The 22,592-nt window shown below is 47.4% G+C and overlaps 1 protein-coding gene across 1 annotated transcript in view; it reads right to left on the bottom strand.

Annotated features, from left to right (window-relative positions):
* Nucleotides 1-1,415: 1,415 nt before the first annotated feature.
* The window catches only part of LOC111141711 (ARP5 actin related protein 5 homolog), a 27,124-nt gene continuing 5,947 nt past the window's right edge, over nt 1,416-22,592 (bottom strand). The window contains exons 4-9 of the mRNA XM_022494493.1: nt 18,101-18,318; nt 17,199-17,381; nt 9,126-9,242; nt 8,225-8,364; nt 6,448-6,580; nt 1,416-1,995 (exon numbers count right to left, since the gene is read on the bottom strand). Of these exons, the coding sequence (XP_022350201.1) occupies nt 1,738-1,995; nt 6,448-6,580; nt 8,225-8,364; nt 9,126-9,242; nt 17,199-17,381; nt 18,101-18,318 (1,049 nt within the window). The 3' untranslated portion in view covers nt 1,416-1,737. The remainder of the gene's footprint in view (nt 1,996-6,447; nt 6,581-8,224; nt 8,365-9,125; nt 9,243-17,198; nt 17,382-18,100; nt 18,319-22,592) is intronic.

Genomic DNA, 22,592 nt, shown 5'->3' on the forward strand with positions numbered 1-22,592 from the left:
CCTCCAGGTCCAGCACTCCGCTGTGGATACTCCACACCAAAGGGAACACTTCCAGCTCTTGGAAACACTTTACTTCAGAGGAGACCATCCTGGGGGAGAGACAAAGCCCAAGGCATGTGGCAAGCGCTCTGCAGGTGGTCTGTGCAAGGCTGAGGGAACGCACAGGTAGTACAGGCCTGCCCAGTGTGCTGGGGAGGAAGGAGCAGCGACCGTGAGGAGACCCGTAACCCCTAAGGCAGCTGTGGAAGGTCATGGCATGCTTAATGTGAGGGGTGAGAGATGAAGCTGGAGAGCCCAAGGCTCAGCGCCTCGGCCCATCCTTCACCGCAGCCCCACACCTCCTGTGTTCTGGTCTCCAGGAACCCTGAGTAGGCCCAGCTACGTAACTGTCTGGGCTTCCCTGCCCACCTCGCGCCCCCCACCCCCGCCCCCCGCAGGGTTCAGCCTCTGCGGTCGTGCTGACCTCACCACCGTTGCTCAGGCTGTTGAAACTGCTAACTCTGGGAGAGAGACCCCCAGGCCTACTAGCAGTTAGCATGCTTCCTCTTCCTGGCGACAGGACAGGAAAACCTCCCTCACCTTCCCAGCAACTAGCCTTTCTTCACAGCTCACGCCTATCACCGTCTCCTCGGTCCTCGGGCTCTGGAGACCCTGGGTTGGCCCGAGTCTTCTTCCGTCTCCACCACCACCACTGGGTCTTTAGTTCCTAACCTCCAAGGGCTGCAGATCCAGGAGATTGCCCCTGGAAAGCGGCACGAGCCAACAGCTTCTGAGGCGGCCTCACAAGAGGGATCGGCTAGAGGCTCCATGGCATGTAAGTGGATAGATTCTGTGACAGGTCACTAGCGCCTCAGGGGCCTCTGGGCTCAATGACCAGAGATGTTCCAGAGTTACAGTTCACCCCGAGCAATCTCTACAAGAGAGAGGAGTCATTTGTCCATTTAAGATGAAGCTGCACGGGTACAGGGAATGGAAGTTTATGGCAAAACCGAGGCAGCTACAGGATTCACTTTTTCCAGACTCTTTCTTCTGAAAGGTCGAAGAGGTTAAGTAGCCATCAAACTTGTGGGTATAGAAAAAATCTGCAGGAAGGCCTCATAGGGTACAAGAGTTTTCAGCACAGAAAGGATGAACAAACATTAGGCTAAGGCCTCATTTCTGCCCATTCAGAAATGGGTACAAAGCATGTACCTGATGGAGAAACTTTGTGCAGTTTGGTTACCCTCTTTGGGCCCTTTTTACTTATTTTAAGAGGAAATAATAGAAGGAAAACATTTCCAGCTTCTGAGATCTCATGGGTGATTGCTTTGTTATACCAACATTACCTTTTCCTTATTCACATGTGAAAGGTCTCCACCTGCTGGACGTTCACACAATTTCTGAATAGAGTCAGAAAAATAGCTACGCGGACAATATAAGTTTTGAAGGATTTTTTAAATGAAGAAATAAACTTTTTACATCTTGTACAGCCCTGTCCTCCATTCTGTCTTCATTTACTGCTGCGGGAAGCTGAGGCCACTGCTCATCCTTGTTTCAGCAAAGACCAGAAAGTCTCTTCACGGCAGGAGCCCCCAGGTGAATGCAGTTCAGGAGGGTAACTTCCAGGGTCCTTACTGTTCTCCCCAGGAGAAATCCACCTTGCAGCCCAGTGCTGCCAGCAGGCTCAGGGCAGACCCAGCTAGCACAGCCACCATCCTCCACAGTGGCCATTACAGCCCCAGGTCCTGGGGGTGCCAGCTACGCCTGCTCGCCAGCACTGCCCCCACTGGCCCCGGAGCCTTTGCCGGGGGCCTGTGTGTCTGAGAAGCGTGAGGCCTGCTTGGGCAGGCGGATGGGGACGTAGATGTTGGACGCACAGTGTTCCTTGAGGTACTCTCCTCCCTTCTCTTCATACTCTTTCCTGGTGATCCAGACTTCGTCATCGTCCAGGTGGTCCAAGGCCCAGTCCCGAGCGCCATACCAGGCGTCTAGCACGGGGTTGGAAGCAAGCCGAACCTGAAACATAAAGAGCACTCAGCAGAGGGCCGTCTCCCCACCCGGGGCTCCAGGAGTGAGTGCTCAGCCGGCCCCGCCGCAGCCCCTGCGTGGTATCCCCAGAAATACACACACGGGAGGGCCCTGGTGAGTAACTGCACCCTCGAAGTACCGCTGAGCTGGGACGCCGCAGACTCCCCAGGGGAACACGCAGAATGCCGAGCATGCCCGACTCGACTTCACAGCACCCATGGCTGCCAGTCATTTTCCGAACACCAGACCTGCCACTGTGGGGCCAACGCTGTGGACCACAAGTGGCAGCTGGAGAGAGGAAGCGGAGCAGGCGCTCCACCTGGAGGAAAGGCCTTCCCGCCCTGAAGCCCACTCTGTGAGCAGAGAGAAGCAGGGGCTGACACGAGGTGGGTCTGGCCACCGTGACCAATGAGCCTCAGGAGCAGGGAGCAGAGAGGAGGGCCTGGGGCATTGTCCAGGATGCTGCCAGGGCTGTTTCCTTTGCTTATTATCAGAGCAAGGCCATGGTGAGCAGCCCCGTGGGAGCCCCTCACCTCAGCTGACCTGACCAGAGCTGGGAACATCCTCTGTAGCTCAAACCAGGCTTCCTGTTTCCCAGAGTCACCACCTGCCTTCCCAGGCCCCTCCCACCTCCCTTCCCCAACCCAGGAGCTCCAGGCCAGAGCAGGGGTTTCAGAACTTTCTGAAGATATGGGCAGACGACATAAAGTAGAGTCAGCAAGCACAGAGGGAGGCAGATGAAGCAGAGACACCCGCACGGACCTCAGAAGACCGACTGAAGGGGCTGACGTGGGAGGGACTTGTAAGAAGGGAACTGTCAATAAATTGGGACAAGAGCCCTTAAGCTCTGCCTGGAGCCAGGGAGAATGAGGGTAAGGCAGTGGGATACTCAGACTAAGTATTCAGTTAGCATCATTCACACTGAAAAAGCAGTAAGATGCACGGACTACAATGAAACACCACACACCCACACGGAAGGAGGCCTGGACATGAACCTCCTTGCACAGAGAAACAGTAATTTGAAAAGTTAAAAAAAAAAAAAAAAAGAAAAGAAAAGAAAAACACAGGTCACAAAACAAGCTATCAAAATCTTTTTTTTTTTTTGCTAAAATCAAACACAAGAGAAGAAAATGAACCAAATGTATATATATAACTCACAGTGGCTGCACCATAAGTGTTCTGATTTTTTTTCTATCCTAATTTTGGCTTGTTTAAATTGTCTGAGATTTCAGTAATGTTTTTAAATGTTTTGCTGGGATCTTTTGGACTTACATTGAGTTTATTCTTCATTTCACTTTTAAAACATGACTATAATTGAATATTAAAACGCTCTGCTGTTTAAATAAACCAACAGAAACTTAAGGAAAGTATGTACATGTACACATCTCAGGGTCTTAAATTGTTCACGTCTGAACTGCTGAATACATACCCTAAATGCTGAGTATCAGGTTAATTCTGGCCTGACATGCATTTATCACATCTGCAACTGAAAAGGAGAGGCAACAGTGGAAGGCACGGAGGCTGAGGCTGTACCACGAGGCCGAACCAGCTAAAAGACAGCTGGGAAGAGTAATCTGGCAGCATTCCTACAGCTAATGGTCACAAAATAATTCACAGGATAGGCTTTTGCGATGATCAAGAAACAGATCTTAAACATCCAATAATACGATGTGTCATCACAAGTCAAGCCCACCAGCGTGCACCTGCGCTCCCCTTCCATACTGTCACCCCACCCCCACTCTGCCCTGTCTGGCCCTCCTCCTGCCTCTCCCACCCACCACCTCTTTCTCAGCCTCCTTCATGGGCACACCCAGCCTCCCAAGGCCCTTAAATGCTGATGTTATGTAAGGCGTAATCATGGACATCACCTATCCTCCAAACGGTGCCCACTAACACCACCATTACGCTAGAGGATCCGAGTCCACCCTCTGCCTTTCTCTGGAGCGCTCAGCAGCAGGCTATGAGTCACTGCTTTGTGGACATCCCACTGGAAACCCAACTCAACCTGCCCCCGAAGTGGAACTCATTCTGCACCCTCTGCTCTTCCTCTCCCAATTCCTAGTCCAGGGAATGTCGTATTTGTCCCACCAACTGCCCAATCTAGGGCCTGGGAATTGTTTTGGGTCCCACACTTTTCTCCCCAGTCCAGCCTATTACTCAGTTCTCACAACTTCACTCCCTTAAGCTCTGGCACATGAACTCCCTCCTGCCCTCTCCCAATGCCCACGGCTTACTTCCTGCATAGTCACCCAGTGACACTGAGCCAAGACCTAGGGCACGACAATTCACAAGACAGTCCATCCTTCGCTAATGGAGGTGGGTCTAGTAAGGAATACAGGTAAGGAGAGGGAAGGCTTCTGGCAGATGTGACATCTAAGCCAGCCAAGGGAAGCATGAGTATCCAGCTGGAAAGGGTATTCCAGACAAAAAGAACTAGCAGGTGCAAACGCCCTGAGGTGAGAAAACATGGCATACTGGGGAACAAAGTATAGGGTGGAAGGGGAAGTGATGAGAGGTAATGCTGGAGTAATTCAAGGTCAGGTCACAGGAGATACTGCAAACTGGTCGAGTGAGGACTCAATCCTAAAGCCTGGGAGCTTCCTAACTGGCCTCCTGCTTCCAGTATTTCTCCCGATACACCATTTTCCACAACAGTCAAATAGCTTCCTAATATTCAAACTGAATGAAATGATTCCCATGATTAGACTCCTTCACGGTCCCATGGGACCTAAAAGAACAGCCGTGCAGGAAAGAGTTAACCCACAGGCCTGACGGCTTATAAGGCTGTCCTTGGCTGGCCCCTGCGAACCTGGACTTCCGGCAGGCCTCTACCGCTGACTGGCAAAAGCAGCTCTCACTGTTCCTGATGTCCGCATAAATCATGCAGCTTATGCTGAACACCTGCTTTCCTTCCAGGAGTCTGGAATTCGGGTATGTATCAGGCAGGGGGTGCCTACATGATCGGCTCCCAATAAAAGCCCTCAGCACTGAGTCTCTAATGAGCTTCCCTGGTTGGTGACATTTCACATGTATTGTCACAGCCCACTGCTGGGAGAATTAAATTTGTCCTGTGTGACTCTGCTGGGTGAGGACTCTGGGTGCTTGTACCTGCCTTCCCCTGGACGTCACACCATGCAATTTTTCTCTGTACTCATTTTGCTTTGTTTCCTTTCAAACTGTAGCCATGAGTAGGATTACAAGTGAGTACGATACGTGATTATATTGTATATACATAAGTCCTGTGAAATCATGGAACCGGGGTGGTCCCAGGGACCCTCCCCCCATACAACAGCTAATGTATAAGTGTTCATTCTGTGCAGGCCCTATGCTGAGCACTTGACCTGCACCAGCACAGTGAGCCAGCACAGTTCTGAATACCCCTCTGTACCACTGAAAAAACGAAGGCTTGGCAAAATCCTGTAACGGTGGTGGTGGAGTAAGGACCAGAGCCCAGAGACCATGCCATGGGTGTGTAATACATCATGCAGCACAGGGGACCAAGGTCAGCCTCTCAGCAGGACGTGTGGGGCCTGCTTATCTCTCCACCACAACCCCCTCCACTCCTCTTTAGCAACCCTATGCTCCAGCCACACTCAATGGCAGCTCACTCCCTCAGCAGGCTTCTGGCCTCTGGGCCTTTGCTCAAGCTAATCCCTCTCTCCAATGCTCCCTCCACCCCACCCCACCCCACAATGTCTAGATGGCACACACCTCCTCGTTCTAGGAAGACTCAGTTCCATGAAGACTTTCCTAAACTCCGAGATGGACAGCTGTCCATGCCTGGATACCCATCACATTCTGGGCTATCATGGCCTATTTAATCAGCTACTGCCCCTCAGGTAGCAAGTTCCTTACAGCTAGAGGTTGGGTCTAGGACATCTCAGCATCTGCGAGGTGCCTGGTCCTCGATAGGGGCTGAGAGCACATCTCTTAGAGATCAGGGATTCAAGAGACACACTATGAGGCACCCATACCATACAGAAGGAAAAAATGTGTTTTGAAAGAAGAATGACATGGGAAAACACTCATGGCACGTTAAGAAATGCAGGTTACAAGGCAGGTTACACTCACATACAGAGAATCTGTGCAAGAGAAGCTTCACCCTTAGAATGAGGGGTGGGTGAAGAGAATGACAGTATACTCTCAGTGTGTACTCCTTGTAGTCCCTGAATTTTACTAGATTTGTATCTTTTTTCAGTTAAAAAAAACAAAACAAAACAAAACAGAGAAATACATAAAACATGATTCCCATTCTGCTTCAAAAATTCAACATGTATCAAAGACCAGAAGAAAAGCCCCAGAAATGTTTACAGTGGATATTTCTGGATGTTGGAACAGAAAGTAATTGCCCTCCCCTATGCTGTATTTCTGACTTCTGCAATCTGAAAACGAATACTTAATGCTCTTTACACAAAAGCTGGTTACGTGAATAAGCAGTACCTTAAAAGCAGACTGGAAGGGCCTCATCTCCAACAGCTCCTTCTCGATTCTACCTTTCATCCCAGGGTACATCATGTTTCCACCAGTGAGGAAAACGTTCTGAACAAGCAGGTCCTGAATGTCCTTTGAGTACCTAGGACAGAGAAGATTCCTTTTGGCATAGTCCTACCAACATAGGATCAGAGGAGAATGCCGATGTAGACACCTAAGGTTTTTTGGGTGCCTGGGTGGCTGAGTTGGTTAAGCAACTGCCTTCAGCTTAGGTCATGATCCCGAAGTCCTGTACCAGGCTCCCAGCTCCACGGGGAGTCTGCTTCTCCTTCTGACCTTCTCCTTGCTCATGCTCTCTCTCACCGTCTCTCTCTCTCAAATAAATAAATAAAATATTAAATAAAAAGAAAGAAACAAACCAACCAACCAACCTAAGGTTTTGGCACAAAACAGAAAACATCTGCACAGAGTGTCTTTAAAAAAACTTCCAGGGGTACCTGGGTGGCTTAGTCAGCTAAGCATCCAACTCTTGATTTCAACTCAGGTCATGACCTCAGGGTCATGAGACCGAGCCCCATGTTGGGCTCCATACTAGGCGTGAAGCCTGCTTGAGATTCTCTCTTCCCCCCTCTTCCTCTAAAATAAACCAACTAATCTCAAAAAAAAAAAAAAATCAACCTTCCATTTTTCACTTATGACTTCATAGAATTCATTTCCTTAGCAGGATTAGAAGTCTCTTAACACACTTTAAAAAAAAAAAAAAAAAAAAAAAAAAAAAACACTGACTTTAATGGAGGACTGATTCCAAACATTTTGATGAGGACCATCACCACAATCAAGAAACAGAACATTTCCATCACCCCAAAAAGTCCTGCCTCCCTTTTGCTGGCCCACCTTTCCAGCTGTGTGCTTTTCTTTTTCTTTTTTTTCTTAAATAACAGCTTTATCTTATACATGTTTGAGCACTTTCCCATTAAAACAAAGCTTAAAGCCACTCAAACACTGGCCGCAATAGCTTTTCTTCCTTGCTAGGTGCCAGTTTTCATCCTGTTTCAACCGAGAGCAGCCAGAGCCACTACAAATCATGCTCCCGACTTGTCCAGCTTGAACTACGAAAACTCACACCACAGGAAAACGCCTGTATAAATGGGATGGGGGAGGAGTAGTTTATGGAAGTGCAAACTCTTAAATAAAACGTCTGCAAGGAGGAAAGAAACTTTTATAAGCTCTGCATACTTTTAGGATATTTAAATATCACCAGTCTTCAATAATGTCAAGGTTTATATGAAAGCCAGCCACCACGCATATCTTGTTGTGTTTCTTAAACATCAAAGCATTTCTTAAAGTTCCTCAAATCAACTGAGCATTTACATTTTTAGAAAAGAATTACAGGGCACCTGGGTGGCTCAGTCAGTTAAGCGTCTGCCTTTGGCTCAGGTCATGATCCTGGAGCCCTCGGACCAAGTCCCGCACCAGGCTCCTTTATCACTAGGGAGTCTGCTTCTCCCTCTACCGAACCCCCACCCGGCTTGTGTGCACATGCGCGCACTCTCTCTCTCAAATAAATAAATAAAATCTTTTTAAAAAGAAAAGAAAAGAATTACAGAACCTCCGTGATGTGCCAGGGCTGGGGAGAGATAAAGAATACCATCTGAACACAGCAAGTCAATGAAAAGGAGGGTGTGGGGCAGATTTTCAAATAACCCAACCATCTCATCTACCATTCATTGCAAAATCTAAGGAAACGGTTCTGGAAAATCCAAAGGAAAAGAAGGCTCAGCCTCACCTGTCCAGGATGTACTGAAGGGTCTCAGCTATCCCAGCCTGCTCCTCCCCTATGAGGGACGGCTGGAAGATAATTTCTGGAGCTCGAATTCTTTCTGTCCCGACAAACAGCTGATGATAGGCTGCCAGGTTAAACACGGGCTTTGAACACCCAAGGTTTAGAAGATATTTTTAGGCCACAGTGACAAACATTCCAGTTGCCAGTTCCCTCAAACTGTATTTCTTGTGCCAACAGAGCTTCTGTCCTTCGTTCCTTCTAGAATAACCTCTCCCCAACTCTCCTGATAGGAGAACTCCATTTCCTGCCTTTCTCCCACCTCTGCATTACAGATACCTTCAACTTTGCATTAGGAAATGGTCCCCGTGTTGCAGGGAAAGACAACTGGGGAAGAGCAGCAGCGGGAAGGCCCAGCACTGCCACACCAAGCCTCCCGCCAGCACCCAGCTCGGCAGCCTGGACCCTGCACGGCTGGAAAAGCGCTCTCCCGAGTGAGCCCCAGACTCAGCTCAGTCTGTCTGGCTGCCATTTGCCGTGACAGAAATGCAGGCCCAAAAGAGGATTAAGCACAATTACAATGTTTAAATTTAAATGAAACCAGTAAAGCTAGGCTTCGGGTCTAAAGTCCTCAATTACTTGCCTAAATATGTCTACTAAGGCGGACTGTTCCCCACAGGTTCACAATCTTAGTGCTGGAACCCCAGTCCATCAATAGGAAAAGCCCTGACTTCAGATATTTTAGTATTAGTACCCCAGCCCCCCACCTTTCTAGAAAATACAGCTGGAATTTTTTTTTTTTTTTTTTTTTTGCAAAAATATTCCTGAAGAAGCAGACTAGGCCAGACTGGTCATCTATGCCAACAGTTTCAAAGCAGAAGCTTGGTGCGGGCTCCAGGGGCCTGACCTGGACAGTGGTGACTGGCTTCTCCACTTCTGGGGTTTCCTCTGAAAACAAGGGTTCAAAATCATTGATGCTTTCCACATCTTCCAGAGACGGTTCTAGCTGCTCCAGGTCAGGGGTCTAAGAACAGAAGAAACAGAACAAAACAGCACCTGTAACTTCATGAGGCCTTCACTCTAATAGCTCACAGTCATGAATAAGAACTCGTGCTTCAATCCATGTCCTAGAAGTTTATATAAAAACTGTAAAAAAATTTCTGAACTATTAAAAAGAAGAAGAAGACATGTGAACACAAGGATTAAAAGCCTAAAAAGCCAGACAAGGGCTTTTTGCTCCGGTCTCCCACGGCACATAAACTTCAACTCCCACCTTCTCCCTGGAGCCCTCTGGTGGGCCCAGGGCGGGGGTGGGGTGGTAGCGGCCACATGCTGCCTGCGTTAGGCACAAGACCACACATGCAACTCTGGGGGAGACAGAGCAAGAGCTGGTATCCTACAGAGTGGCCCAGCCACCAGCAAAATCAAATAAATCTCTTAACGTTTAATCAATTCAAGTGCCAGCACTGATGGGCTTTAATAAGTAGTCCCTCATCTGCCAGTCCACTGTGGTGGAGGCATGGCTAAGAGCCGCTGACGCCTCTGACACCTAAGAGCTGGTTTTGGGACTATGGTGCCCCACAGAACAGCCTTTCCTCTTCAGCCATAGCCAACCTGGGTGGAGCCTACACATGTGACATCACCTCCAGTAGAGGGCTTAGGGTATACTGTAATTTTGACCTGGACGAAATAATTTGGGCAGGGGATGGTGTGGTTCTGGGTGACACCTCTAGCCATCTGTCGTTCTGCCATGTGAAAGGCAGAGTTCTACCTTCTGGACTCAAGGGGAAGAAGTTACAGGAAGAAATTCTATGCAAGTGCGCTCTAACAATGACAGCTGTCGCAGAAAGGACTGTCTTAGGAGACAGTGTCTTAGGAGGACCCAAGCTGACTCAGGACTATCCACCTGGCATGCCCGAGGGGAGGTCCCTGCGTAGAATATGTATCCTCTGAGTCTGGCCTTATCCTTGGAGTCTGTGACGTATATAAATTACCCATATAATTCAAAGCACTTAAATACAATTCTCTAGAACATAATATACTGCCAATGTAAATTAGCACTCAACCTCCCTTTTTTAAAAGGTTTTTTTGTTTTTATTTTTAGAGAGAGAGAAAGAGAGTGCACATGAGTGGGGAGGGGCAGAGGGAGAGGAAGACAGAAAGAATCCCAAGCAAGCTCCACGTTCACTGTGGAGCCCAACATAGGGTTCAATCTTAGGATCCTGAGATCAACCGACTGAGCCACCCAGATGGCCTTCAAACTCATTCTTAAACTCAGCAGTGCCCTTCAACACTCCTCCAGCACACACACACCACAACAGTTATACGCATATATGGCTTATAGAATGGGAGAAATTGGGGGTGCCTGGGTGGCTCAGTAGTTAAGCATCTGCCTTTGGCTCAGGTCATGATCCCGGGGTCCTGAGACTGGGCCCCACGTCAGCCTCCCTGCTCGGTGGGGAAGCCTGCTTCTCCCTCTCCCACTCCCCCTGCTTGTGTTCCCTCTCTCGCTATCTCTCCCTGTCATATAAATAAATATAAAAATCTTAATTAAAAAAAAAAAGAATGGGGGACAATGTATCCTAAATTCTGTTCAATAAAGAGGATTCTACTGTATTTAAGGAGAGAGTAAACCCTGGAAAGGACGAGGAACACTCCTTCATCTGAGACTAGAAAGCAGGAAGAGAGGGACTGTTTTGGACATAGGTAATTTAAGGAGGAAAGGAGGTGGGATGGGAGGCAAGAATCCATGGACCCTGCTCTCAAAGAAAGAGGCGAGAGCCATCTAAATACCGAATCTAATTCAGGAGCAGGCAACCCGCTACTTCACGATCCTCCCTGCACAGATGACTTCTGTATTTCATGGAGGAGGAAATGGGCTCATCAGGAGATTGAGACTTGCCCAAGATCATGTCACACTAGTAAGTGGTAGAAACTCAGAACAAGACAGATGGCCTAGCTCCGAAGTCTTTGCACTGCCTCAAGCCGAATTCTATTACATCACTGAGTCTGAGTGCAGCAAGACAACTGGGCTCTGCGGGGATGGAAGAGCTACCCAAGGTCAGGGTGAACAAGAGGAGAACAGAAGATGTGCAGGTAGCAACAAGGCCAACTGAGAGAAATGACAGGCTTCTCCGCCCTGGCAGGGGCCACAGAGCACGTGGGAAGGAGTGCTCCCCAGGAGGTCTGTGGTCTCTAATCTGGAAGATTCTCATCTCCCAGAAAGAAGCCCCAACCCTCGGAGAGCCTGTGCCTGTTCTGGCTTGGCACTGAACTCCAGGGTTCCAAGAGAGGATCAGAAACAGATTATGAAAACTCGGTCTCATTTGGTGGCTTGTCCTCTAGGACAACAAGCAACCAGGAGCGGTGTGGTGTTACAGAAAGAGGCGAGGCTTTAGGGTCATATCAGTCCAGCGCTGAATGGCAACCAGAGGGTCACAGTGGCACAGTCTGAGCCCACTTCCTCCTCTGTGAGTAGGGCACACCCCTGGGGCAGTGGTGGGGTGAGAACCGAACTCTTCTTCTAACCAGGCATTCATCTTGGCCCTTTAAGTAATTTTTATAATACCAGGCTGGTGGCATAAGAATGTCACCTGTGTATTTAAAATAACTATAGGCAAAACTTGTGGGTCCTTCCCCCAAATAGTAACGGGTAAAGGCAAGCCTTGGGCTCCACGGGGTTCTCGCCTACCTTCTGCTCTACTCCCCAAACCCCCATCTTACTCATCCTCATCCCAACCTCCACTGCTCTGACCTCTCTGACCTCCCTTGTGCACACACACCTTCCTCTACCCACCCAGGAGCCCAATCACAACTGCCACCCTCCACCTCTACTTTACCCGCTCTGCTGCTCCAACAGCCACTCTCAAATCCTAAAGGGCACCACCCAATGCTCTTTCCACTTCTGCTCTGGGGTAGATTGTATTTTTCAAAAACAGTCAATGTTATCTTCCATCCAACATGCTCTTTCTCAAAGGGGACTTTGGCACTCCCCCATAAAGAGGTAGGGTTTAGTTCCTCCCTTGAATCTTAGCAGAGACCTGTGAAACTCCAGCCGATAGAGTATGGTACATGCAGTGTCATGAGACTTCCAACGTAAGGTCATACAAGGCCACACAGCTCCCTTCACCGTGACCTCTTGAAACATTGGCTCTCTGGCTCCTCTCCCTTGGGAGCTCCCTCCTGGAAACCAGTTGCCATGCTGAGAAGCCCATGGCACATGGACAGGCCACGTGTGGGTGCTCAGGTCCATCATCTCACTAGGCATGGCCTTTGAGTCATCCCAGTCCAGGAGCCAGGAAAGTGAAAAGCCCTCTAGGGCTCCCAGTCCCCAGATGTCCAAGTCTTGCCAGCTGAGACCCCAGGCAGCACAGAGCGGAGATCCCTGCCACGCTCTGTCTGAATTCCTGACCCGTCAAATTCATGAGCACCAACAGAATGATCATTTTTTTTATGCTAAGTTTGGAGTGCTTTTCCACATGGCAATGGGTAAGTGAACTAGGCTTCTCATGGGCATGAGCAAGAGTGGAGAAAGTCCCAGCTGCCGCTGGCGGGCCTGTGGTTCTCTTCTGCTCCCCTGTGCACGCCCTAGAGCAGGTGTCCGCAACCCCTCCCAGCACTTCTCAGCCCCCCTTCTAGTCACCACTGACAGTTCTCAGCAGCTCGTCTCAGGTGCTTCTATTTCTCCTGTATCCCACCTCTTTACCTATCCTCCTGTCCTTCTGTGTTCCTGTGCCATTGCCCATCCGAGGCTAAGCCTGCCACCCCTGCTCTTAAAACACTCCCATAAACCCTGCTGCTCTCTCATCTCTCCTCTCCCTTGGCCCCTGGACCCCTAAGCAGTGGACTCCCCAATCATCTTTCTTTTCTCACTCCCCATGCGATTCTAGTTCCTTCCATAGCTGGGTCCTGGCAAATTCCACCTGAAGTCCCACAGAGACTTTGAAGATAAGGTGCTCAAACCAAAGGCACTCCTCCAGCCTCAGCCTTTCAGGAGCACCTCCATGGGACCTCAGCGGGACCACAGTGAACCTGTAATTGGGTTGCTTGGGTCTGATCCTCAGCACTACCTCTAGCTGTGCAAGCCTGGGCAAATTTCTTCACTCTCCTAAACCTCAGTTTCCTTAACTGCCCAATGGAAATATCGTACTTACAGAACTGTGAAAACTCATCAAGATGACGCTTGCAGAAATGCTCAGCTCAGGGTCTGGCACATGTCACACGTTCTATTAACAGCCACTGCCACTCCTGTCACCACTGCCCCTAAGTGGCACCCAAATCCGTGGCTGCCCCCTCTGAAGCGTCTCCTCCACCCCATCCCCCGGTTCCTCTCCCACCCCCTCCATCAGCTCTCCCCCAGATTGCTGCCACACATCTATACCCCCCTTCCCACGCCCAGCCTCACCCCTCCCTAAACCCATCATCCTAACTGCCACCAGCTCTTTTCCTAATATCAAGTCTCCTTGGATTCTTTCCTTGCCAGACAGCCTTTGCAGGTGCTGTCTGAAGGCCAATACCCAGGAGGACTGACAAAGACCTCCGTAGGCTGGCCCTGCCTCCCTGCCCTGTCCCCTTCCCCGTACCGCACACCCAACCTACGGTAATCCCGGCACGCGCGCTGCTTTGCATCTACACATCTCCGTCCATAATGTCCGTCCCTGCTTGCTTGTTACCTACTGAAACCGTATCACCCTTCAGGGCCCAACTCACATATCCCAATCCTTCCTCAAAACTTCACCTAAATTCCCACACACATCTACCATCCCACCAGACAAGCTTCATTAGCAGCTACATAGGATTCGATAGCCTTATTTTGTTAGGTACCAAGGAGTGCAGGAAACGTACCTTAATGGCATACTAGTCCCTAGCATACCACGCCTACCACTGAGTGCTGAGCCCTGCGACACACCCTCCAATTTCCCTGGAACAGAGGATTGTAAAATGCTCAAGTTTCAACAGGCTTCCTCAGCTACAGCAAAACCAGCATCATTCACCTTCACCTAGCTGTACTCAGAAGCATGCCCCCTTAAACGTAACTTCTAAGCGCCACTAAAAATGACAGAAAGAGGGGGCGCTTGGGTGGCTCAGTGGGTTAAAGCCTCTGCCTTCGGCTCAGGTCATGATCTCAGGGTCCTGGGATCGAGCCCCGCATTGGGCTCTCTGCTCAGCAAGGAGCCTGCTTACTCCTCTCTCTCTGGCTGCCTCTCTGCCTACTAGTGATCTCTATCCGTCAAATGAATAAAATCTTAAAAAAAAAAAAAGACAGAAAGATATTTTACTTATCCTAATTCGTAGGATTCACAGAGAAACGAAGCTACTACCTTCAAAGCCAACAATGGGCTACAGAGATTCTATAGAGAAGAGAGTCCTCTACCAGCTGGCTTCTCTCCCTCTACGGTTTGCCAGAGTCTCCACATGCACTGTGTGGCATTCAGGAAAACAAACAGGCATTCTTTTGGAACTGAACAGAATGATAGTTTGCCAAAGCACATCAGAGAAGATGCAGCATGGTTCCCTGGAACAATCTTGACTGAGCGGCCTAAGAACAAGCAGAGGCCAGGGGCGCCTGCGGGGCTGAGGCGGTTAAGCATCTGCCTCCGGCTCAGGTCATGATCCCGGGGTCTTGGGATCAAGCTCCATATTGGGTTCCCTGCCTAGTGGGGAGTCTGCTTCTCCTACTTCTCCCTCTGCCACTCCCTTGCTCGTTCTCTCTGTCAAGTAAATAAATAAAATCTTAAAAAAAACAAAACAACAACAACAAAAAAGAACAAGCAGAGGCCAGCTCTGATCTTGGCTAATCAGGCAAGAGAACTTTCTATGTTAGGCTCATTGTGTTCTCCAACAAGTGATGGTGCTCTAAAACTGTGCCCCCACCCCACCCCCGCCGGCCACTGCTATGCTTACAGTGACGAAGGCCAACATCCTCTAGTCTAAGTACTTCCTTAGGAATGCTGACAAAGCCTATTCCTTTACAACATCCTCACCACAATACTTACAGAATAGCAAGGACTAGAACGGCCTAGTCTGTGGGGGGAAAAATGGATTTTTGGAAACCCTATAAGTTAAAAATTTTGCCGGATTAATCCAATTTGGCCATTACCACTTGGACGGCATTTCAATATGAACTTTGATCCACATAAATCAATTCCCTCCATTCTAAATGAACTACACTGCTGGAAAACACTATAAATACTTTTGGAAAGGCAGAACTAGCCGGCTAGTGTTGTGGTCACATTTATCCCACGAAAATCACTGTAACTGACCCTGATCAATAACAATCACCCTCAGTGAACGCTGACTGACCCTCAACGCTTTGGGGACAGATCAACTCATCCAATTCACCGGATATAGAAAAACTACTGAAAGTCCAACATTTCCAAACCTCCCCAAGCCCAGAGAGAATACATATTCCTAGAGCACAGAATGAAGCAGGGATTTAATAATTACCTGCTAAATGTATGAAGGAGTAGCTAAATCACAGCCTGTAACAAATGCACGAAAAGCGAACAAAGGGAAAACTAGCTCCTCAGCTGCTCGGGAATCACATTTTATAGTCCTTGGGCTTTTCTTTTTAAATCTGAAATCCCTCGCCTGCCCGTGGCTTAGCGGCATATATCTGGCATAAAGATGCTGATGTCTGACCAGCGTGTTAAGCACGACGAGAACTGAACACGGATGAAGAGACAATAAAGGCAACATGGGTCTGGATCCCAAAAAACAGCTGAGATCCGAAGCACAAGCGGGAAACTGGGAGAGGCGAGCGAGGCCAGGCACACGAGCTCTGCGAGGCTGACCTGGGGTGGCACACAAGAGTAAGAAAGCAGTCAAGGCCCCTCGCCCCCACATCAGCCATCTCGGAAGCCAAGTCCAGGAAGCCTGACTCGGGGTCTGCTCTGACATGTATGCCCTGGCCGGCTGCTGGCCTCCGGGAGTCTCAGCTGTGGGAGAGCTGGAGATGGATGCTGACAGTGGCAAGGGTGTGAGCGGGGCTCCAGCTGCGAGCCGGGGCAAGAACACACCTCCTGCTGAGCCTAGGGCTCGTGTCTGAAGTCAGTGGCCAGCAGCTGAGCCACACCCAACACCAAACTGGGTTTTTCCATGGGACTGCTTCTTTCTAAAAGTATAGGTTTTAGAATTTAAAGAAAGTTGATTGAAAAACAAAAAGCCACCTAGCCAAACTGGTTAATCCTGGCCCAGAAGTGTCACAAGACAATGAACAAGTCCTTCGTCTTAGAACTCCAGAGCGGACAGATTCATGAACCACGCACACACTTGTTAACACTTTCTTCCAGTTCTAAAGTCCCACGACCCAACTCCTGAGTATGGGTGTGCAGAGGAGTGCATCACCTGGGGCCCTAACACGGCCCTGCCACCTGCCTTTACACCACATCAGCACTTATTAACAGGCCACTGGCGGGGAAGTGAGAAGGAAAGACAGAACACCAAAGAGCTTATCCAACAGTTACTTTTAGTCCTAAAAGGCTGATCTTAAATCAACGCACAGATATTTTATTAAGCTCGTCTCCTAGTTGCTGTAAAAAAAAATCCATCAACTATTACAAAGCATGATCCCTGTCCTTAGGGGACAACAAGATGGAAAAGAAGTAAGTGAAACATCAACCACAATATATTTAAGCAAATATCAGAAAAAAGTAGAAGGGAGTGTGTGACTGACCCCAAATAACGATTGAAGAAGAATATTCAGATTCAAGATGGCAGCACATGGCAGGTACGGGACTGTTCTTTCTACTCTACACGCACAGTTCCCCGTCCCAAGGGGGGCCAGAGGTCTACAGGATAAAAGCCCTCAGGTCAGGATGAAGTCGGTGCCATCTCCTCCCTGTCCACGTGCACGTGGATGGCACTCGCTGCGCTGCCTTCCCAAGTGCGGTCACTTTCTGATGTCAGCCTTCTCCAGGCACCCCTCCCACCCTCAGGCTAAATGACCCTGTGAGACCCTCCTCCCAAAGCCCCTTGGCACCTCTGGCTTGCTGTCCACCACATCCACCTCGAGGGTGACTTCTGCCTGGAGGATCTTCTGCTTCGCCTGCTCCACCGCCGAGCTAAGCTTCTGGATGTAGGACTGCAGCTCTTCTGGGGAGTCCATGTTCAGCTCCACCAGAGCTTTGTGAAACTGATCCATCTGGCCGTCCTCTAGAAGTTCCTGAAACCCGAGCAGTCGCAATTCTCATCTTCAAAGATGACAGCGCAATCATCAACGGGAAGGAAAGAGAAGTAGCTTGGAAGCCACACGGAAATAGTACAGCAGGACGTGGCTCCCAGAACTCCCCTAGCCTTCCCCTCCACAAAATCTCACCTCCCACCCCAAGTTCACACACTGCCCTCCTCCCCAACTGTCTCTAGGCTGCACTGGAGCACAGTCTCAGCACCACCTGAGTTGGCAAAACTAATCTAAAGTGACAGGTGTCAGTCATTACATTTTGGGGCGGGGGGAGACGTGGGAAGGTTACTGGCTAAGAGGGGACACGCGGGAGGTTTCTGGGATGGTGGGAGTGCTCTGAATGGCAGACACACGGGGTGTTTCATGTTGTGAAAATCCATCGAGCTACACACTTGAGATCGGTGCACTTTATAGCATGCATGCTACACTTCAATTAAAAATTTATAAAACAAAGGAGATGATAAGGCCAAAATAAATCAGTGAAGCCAAAGGCCACAACTGTCTCAGAGATACCTGCTGCTCAGTGCACGGTCTGGGTCCCCTGTGCTGAAGAGCTCCACACTGAGCACCCTCAGCTCCTTCTTGACCCCAAGGGGAAATCAGTCACCACATTTCCTGGCGGAGGAAGAAGATCTAGGAAGACACCTTTCTGGGACTGCCTCATGCAAGGGCTGGAGCCCCCTGCCAGGACACGCACGTACCTGCACATAGAGCAGTCTGTCCAGCCGCTCCTGGTCCAGCTGCAGCTTCTCCTCCCGCCGGCGGGCGTTGAGCTCCTGCAGGCGCCGCAGCTGCTGCTGCCGCCTTTCCTGCTTCTCCTCCGAGCTCAGAGTGCTGCCCAGGAGCTTGTTGGAAAACGGGAGCTGCATCTTGTGGACGTTGTTTTCGTAATAGTCGGGGCACCGCCATTTCTGCAGTTCTTCAAAGAAATAATTTTGGAAGTTATGAAATGGAAACACTATTAGCACAGAAATTAGAAAGTCAATACCAGGGTTCTAGACGCAGGTAAGGTGGAGAAAGCCCGAGCCACCCAATCTCTGACTGCACCCCGTGGACAAAATGCAGCTGCGCCACCAGGACATGATGCCCACAGATCTGTTCTCAAAGAACTGTGACGTAAAGTTTGCCCAACAGCCACGATAGCAGAAGTAAACTCAGAACATGAGGAAAGAAGAGCAATAGAAAAGATGAAAATCTCGTTCAACATGTTCGACTAACCTCCTCTTGAGTTATTTAAAATATGTTTGACAATTCAAAGTAAAAAACCATCACAATGTCTGTTGGGTCTCCAACATTTGTACATGTGATACATAAGACAACCCAGCATAATGGAGAAAAGAGCCTCTGGGGTGCTAACACTGCCACATGCCACTTGAAGTAATAAACAAGAGATTCTAAAAACAGTGAAAGGGGCACCTGGGTGGCTCAGTGGGTTAAGCCTCTGCCTTCAGCTCAGGTCATGATCTCGGGGTCCTGGGATCGAGCCCCACATTGGGCTCTCTGCTCAGCAGGGAGCTTGCTTCCCCCTCTCTCTCTGCCTAGCTCTCTGCCTACTTTTGATCTCTCTCTCTCTCTCCCCTCATCAAATAAATAAATAAATACTCTTTTAAAATAAATAAATAAATAAAAATAAAAACAGTGCGAAAAGTCTACTGATTATAATCTCAGGGCAGCAGTGCCTGGGTGGCTCAGTAGGTTAAGCCTCTGTCTTCAGCTCAGGTCATGATCCCAGAGTCCTGGGATCCAGCCCCACATCAGGTTCTCTGCTCAGCAGGGAGCCTACTTCTTCCTCTCTCTCTGCCTGCCTCTCTGCCTACTTCTGCCTACTTGTGATTTCTCTCTCTGTCAAATATAAATAAATAAATAAATAAATAATAATCATCTCAGGGCAACCACTAAAAAATTACACAGAGAGATACAGTAAAAACACAATAGGTAAATTAAAATACCAATACCAAAACAAAATTTTTAAATATTCAAATAACCCAAAAGAACTAAATCCAACATATGAATAATTAATTTTAAATGGCCTTACCAAACTAGTTAAAAGATAAAATCTGACACAATGGGTTAAAAAAAAAAGAAAAACCCAACTATTAAGAAACTCATTCTGAATATAATGATACAAGTAGATTAAAAAGATGGAAAGACCATTCCATGCAAGCACTCAGCAAAATCAAGTTGGAGTGGCTGTATTAATGTCCAAGTAGAGATCAAAGCCAAGAAAACTACAAGGGATAAAAAGGGATACTGTATAATGATACTGTATAATGATAAAAGGTCAACTCGTCAAGATAACTAAGAATTCTAAATATTAGATTAAATTACCTAACAAAAGTGTTTTAGATACTTAAAAGCAAAAACTGACAAATATGAAAGGAGAAATAAAAAATTTACAATTACCCCTTGAGATTTCAAAACTCTTAACAGAGAGCTATAGCATGGAAAAGGAACAGGGACATAGAAGAGCTGACCACCACCATCAACCAGTGAACCTAAACAACATCACAGAATATTCCACTCAATAGCAGAGTCCATGTTCTTTTCAAGGATAAATGGAACATTTGCCAAAGGAGACCATGCCACGGTCATAAAACAAAGCTTTACAAGTTCCACTGATATGACATAATGAAATTAAACTAGAAATAAGTCACAGAAATACAACAGAAGTAACTCCAAATGCTTGGCTATAAAACAACACCTTTCTAAGGGCAGCTAGGTGGCAGAGTCGGTTGGGCGTCTGCCTTCGATTTAGGTCATGATGCATGATCCCAGGGTGCTGGGATCGAGCCCTACATGGGGCTCCCTGCTCAGCTGGGAGTCTGTTTCTCCCTCTCCTTCTGCATTCCCCATTTGTGCACGCTCAGTCTCCCTCTCAAATAAATGGATGGAATCTTTAAAAAATAAAACAACACCTTACTTACTTTTTTTACCTTTTAGCTTTCTACGTCAACTATTTATTAAAATATCAAGTTGGATTTAACCCTTAAAACCTAAAGGTGTTATTTTTTAATGAAATTTTTAATTTTAATTCCAGTATAGTTAACATATACCATTAGTTCCAGGTGTACAATATAGTGATTCAACAGTTCTATACAACACCCGGTGCTCATGCAAGTGTGCTCCTTAATCCCCGTCACCTATTTCACCCATCCCCCCACCTTCCTGCCCTCTGGTAACCATCCATTTGTTCTTGATAGTTAAGAGTCTGTTTCTTAGTTTGCCTCCCTTTTTTTTTTTTTTTGCCTCTGTTCATTTAGTTTTGTTTTAAAATTCTACATATGAATGAAATAACGATTTATCTTTCTCTGACTTATTTCACTTAGCATAATACTCTAGCTCAATGCACGTCATTGCAAATGACATGATTTCATTCATTTTTATGGCTGATAGCATTCTTTTGTGTGTGTGTGTGTGTATCTATGGTGTGTGTGTGTGTATACCCGTCTTCTTTATCCCTTCATCTATCAGTGGACACTTGGGCTGCTTCCATAATTTGGCTATTGTAAACAATGCTGCTATAAACACAGGGTGCACATATCCCTTTGAATTAGTGTTTTTGTATTCTTGGGATAAATACCTAGTAGTGTGATTACTGAATCACTGGTGGTTCTATTAACTTTTTGAGGAACCTCTATGCTGTTTTGCAGAGTGGCTATACCAGTATGCTTTCCCACCAGCAGTATAGGAGGGTTCCTTTTTCTCCATATCCTAGCCAACACTTGTTTCTTGTGTTTTTTATTTTAGCCATTCTGAGAGGCATGAGATGGTATCTCCTTGTGGTTTTGATCTGCATTTCCTTGATGGTGATGTTGAACCTCTTTTCACATGTCTCTAGACCATCTGCATGTCTTCTTTAGAGAAATGCTTGCTCATGCCTACTGCCCAATTTTAATCGGATTATTTGTTTTCTGGGTGTTGAGTTGTATCAGTTCTTTATATATTTTGGATACTAACCCTTCATTGGATGTGTCATTTACAAATACCTTCTCCCATTCCACAGCTTGTCTTCTAGTTTTGTTGACTATTTCCTTCACTGTGCAGAACTTAAAACAACACATTTCTAAATAATCAATGGTTCATAAAAAGAAATCTTGAGGGAAATTAGAAAATATCTGAATTCAATAAAAATGAAAATATATCAAATATATCAAATCAAATATATCAAAATCTATCGAATGTAGATAAAGCAATGTTGAAGGGGAAATTTGCAGCATTAAATGTTTATATTACAAAGAAGCATGATCTCATGATAATCTGAACTTCTACCTTAATAATCTAGGAAAAAAGAGAGCAAACTAAACCTAAAGCAAGTAGAAGGAAAGAAATAATAAAAAGACATCAATGAGATTACCTAAATAGTCCTACATAGTTAAGTCTTCAGAAAAAGAAATCCCCAGGCTCAAATGGTTCCACTGGAGAATTCTATCAAACATTTAAAGAAAAAGTATATATATCAATTACCTACACAATCTTCTTCAGAAAGTAGAAAAAGTGGCGGGGGGTGAGGGGGTCTGGGTGGCACAGTCAGTTAAGCATCAGACTCTTGGTTTTGACTCAGATTATGATCTCAGGGTTGTGTTGGGCTCAAGGGCTGAGCACAGAGCCTCCTTAAGATTCTCTCTCCTACTGCCCCTTCTCCACCAAAATTAATTAAAATTTTTTAAAAAAGAAGAAGAGGGAACACTTTCCAGCTAATTTAACAAGACCAGCATCACCATGATACCAAGACCAGACAAAGATCACAAAAGATAACTATAGATCAACATCCCTCATGAATGTAGACATAAAACCCCATAAAATATTAACAACTCAAATAAAGCAACATATAAAAAGAATAATACACCTGAATAAGTGGGATCTATCATCCCACCCAATCAAGACTAGTTCAACATCCAAAATCAACCATTATAATCTTCCACATGAATAGTCCAAAGTAGAAACACCATAGGATCCTATCAATTGGTGTAGAAAATACATTTCACAAAATTCAAAATCCATTCATGATAAAAATACTTAGTAAAGGGGCGCCTGGGTGGCTCAGTGGGTTAAAGCCTCCGCCTTCGGCTCAGGTCATGGTCCTGGGGTCCTGGGATCGAGCCCCGCATTGGGCTCTCTGCTCAGCGGGGAGCCTGCTTCCTCCTCTCTCTCTCTGCCTGCTTCTCTGCCTACTTGTGATCTCTGTCTGTCAAA

The sequence above is a fragment of the Enhydra lutris genome, unplaced genomic scaffold (genome assembly GCF_002288905.1).
Source record: "Enhydra lutris kenyoni isolate GAN:26980312 unplaced genomic scaffold, ASM228890v2 scaffoldscaffold6, whole genome shotgun sequence".
NCBI classification, from domain to species: Eukaryota; Metazoa; Chordata; class Mammalia; order Carnivora; family Mustelidae; genus Enhydra; species Enhydra lutris.